The 1,787-nt window shown below is 51.5% G+C and overlaps 1 protein-coding gene across 1 annotated transcript; it reads right to left on the reverse strand.

Moving 5' to 3' along the window:
* Positions 1 to 621: 621 nt before the first annotated feature.
* Positions 622 to 1,554, reverse strand: LOC119720428. Its single transcript, XM_038190092.1, has one exon. The coding sequence runs from the start codon at positions 1,552 to 1,554 to the stop codon at positions 622 to 624; it is 933 nt and encodes a 310-aa protein (XP_038046020.1).
* Between the last annotated feature and the right edge of the window lie 233 nt (positions 1,555 to 1,787).

Below are 1,787 nucleotides of genomic sequence, written 5' to 3' on the forward strand. Positions count from 1 at the left end.
AAGGGCGAACAATTCCAAGGCTAAGCATATGGTCAAACTCAGCCTTGGCAAGTGGTAGTCTGTCCGGGGCAAGTCGACGGGGTCTAGCCGCAACTGGGGGGCCATGAGTTTCGATGTGGTGCGTGATGTTGTGCCGTACCTCCGTTTGCTTATACACAGGACGCACTACATCGGGATACCGGCTAAGGAGCTCGTCGTATTGTGATGAAGCTGCATTCACAAACATGGGGCTCGCGGACGGGGTACCAGACATTATTCCTTGTATGGCAAGACTAGTTATGGAATCGACAAGCCGCTGGTTCTTTACATTGACTAGTAGGTTGAACTGCCGAAGAAAATCAGCTCCAATAATAGGGGTTGGCAAGTCGGCAACAATAAAAACCCAACGGAATACTCGGCGAAGTCCCAAATCTAAAGTCAGAGACTTCTCGCCGTAAGTTACAATAGGTGAGTGATTGACCGCTTGTAGCTGTATAGAAGTAGGTTGAGCTCGTGACTTGTGACTGCGTGGCAAAACACTCACCTCAGCGCCGGTGTCAACTAGGAAACGAGTGCCTGTGGCCTTGTCAGTTACATGGAAGAGGCGACTTGTTGTATCGCTGCCAGACCGACCTGTCGCCGCTAGTCGTTGGCTTGGCCGTTTTCCTGGTTCCGCTGTGGTTCTGTGCGTCGCGAACAAGGACTGGTGCATTTTCGTGCATTAGTTCCGTACTTCCAATGATACCAGCATTGGCGGTCGCCGGATGGCTGGTTATCCGCAGAAGGGGTTGGACTACGTTGTCTGGGTCGACTGCGGGAGGAAGAGCGGGGACGGCCTTGTCGCTGCATGCCCTGTAGCTGAAAAGTCAAGGCCTGCACTTGCCGAGTCAGGTCATCAACCTTTGCGTGCAGAGTGAGTACCTCAGGGGAGGCGTGTCGTTGCGGGGGGTGGAGGGGTGGTGAAGAAACCGTGGAAATTTGCGATGCCGGCGTAGAGTGGGCAGACACTTCGACAATTTTGTCAGCCAAATCTGCCAGTGCTCCAATTCCCACAGTGTCCGCTGTGGAGGCCAAAATGGACTGGACGGTGTGGGGAAGTCGCTGTACAAACAACTGCTTCAAAATCCTCTCCTCCAGCTTGTTGTCCCCCAAAAGCTGGTGCATGCGCCGCAACAACTGCGAGGGCTTGCGATCTCCCAATTCCTCTGAAGTAAGCAGCTGGTGTAATCGTTTTTGCTCAGAAACTGAAGTGCGACGAATGAGTTCAGATTTCAGCTTATCGTAGCAGTCCGTGGATGGGGGTGTAATCAGGATATCCCGCACCTCTTGTGCGACCTCCGGTTGCAAAGATCCGATAACGTAGGCAAAACGAGTCTCCTGGGTAGTGATATGGCGGATGACAAACTGAGCCTCCACCTGGGTAAACCACAGGGTTGGGTCGTTAGGCCAAAATGGAGGGAGTTTGAGGCTTACTGCAGCTTGCATCGGCATGACAGGCGGTTGAAATGGGTTAGAGGGAGGTGAAGTTGGAGGCGGTGTACCCTCTGTCCCATCAGGTTTAACTTCCACAGACATGGCTTTTGCAGAAGGTCACAATTGATCACGTCAGGGTCACCAGTGTAGTAATTCGTGTTTTCTCCCGAAATGAGTTCTACTACTGTTTATCAAGCCTCGTGTCTGTTCTTACAAGTCGTGAAAAACGGCACACGAAATGTTGGTTGTTTACAAGTTTTAATGCTCTAAAAACTCACAAGTTCGTCATGCACCTGCTATCCAATGATTAACAAACTCCTGGAACGTTAGAAGGT

The sequence above is a fragment of the Patiria miniata genome, unplaced genomic scaffold, assembly GCF_015706575.1.
Source record: "Patiria miniata isolate m_02_andy unplaced genomic scaffold, ASM1570657v1 HiC_scaffold_9, whole genome shotgun sequence".
Taxonomy (NCBI): Eukaryota; Metazoa; Echinodermata; class Asteroidea; order Valvatida; family Asterinidae; genus Patiria; species Patiria miniata.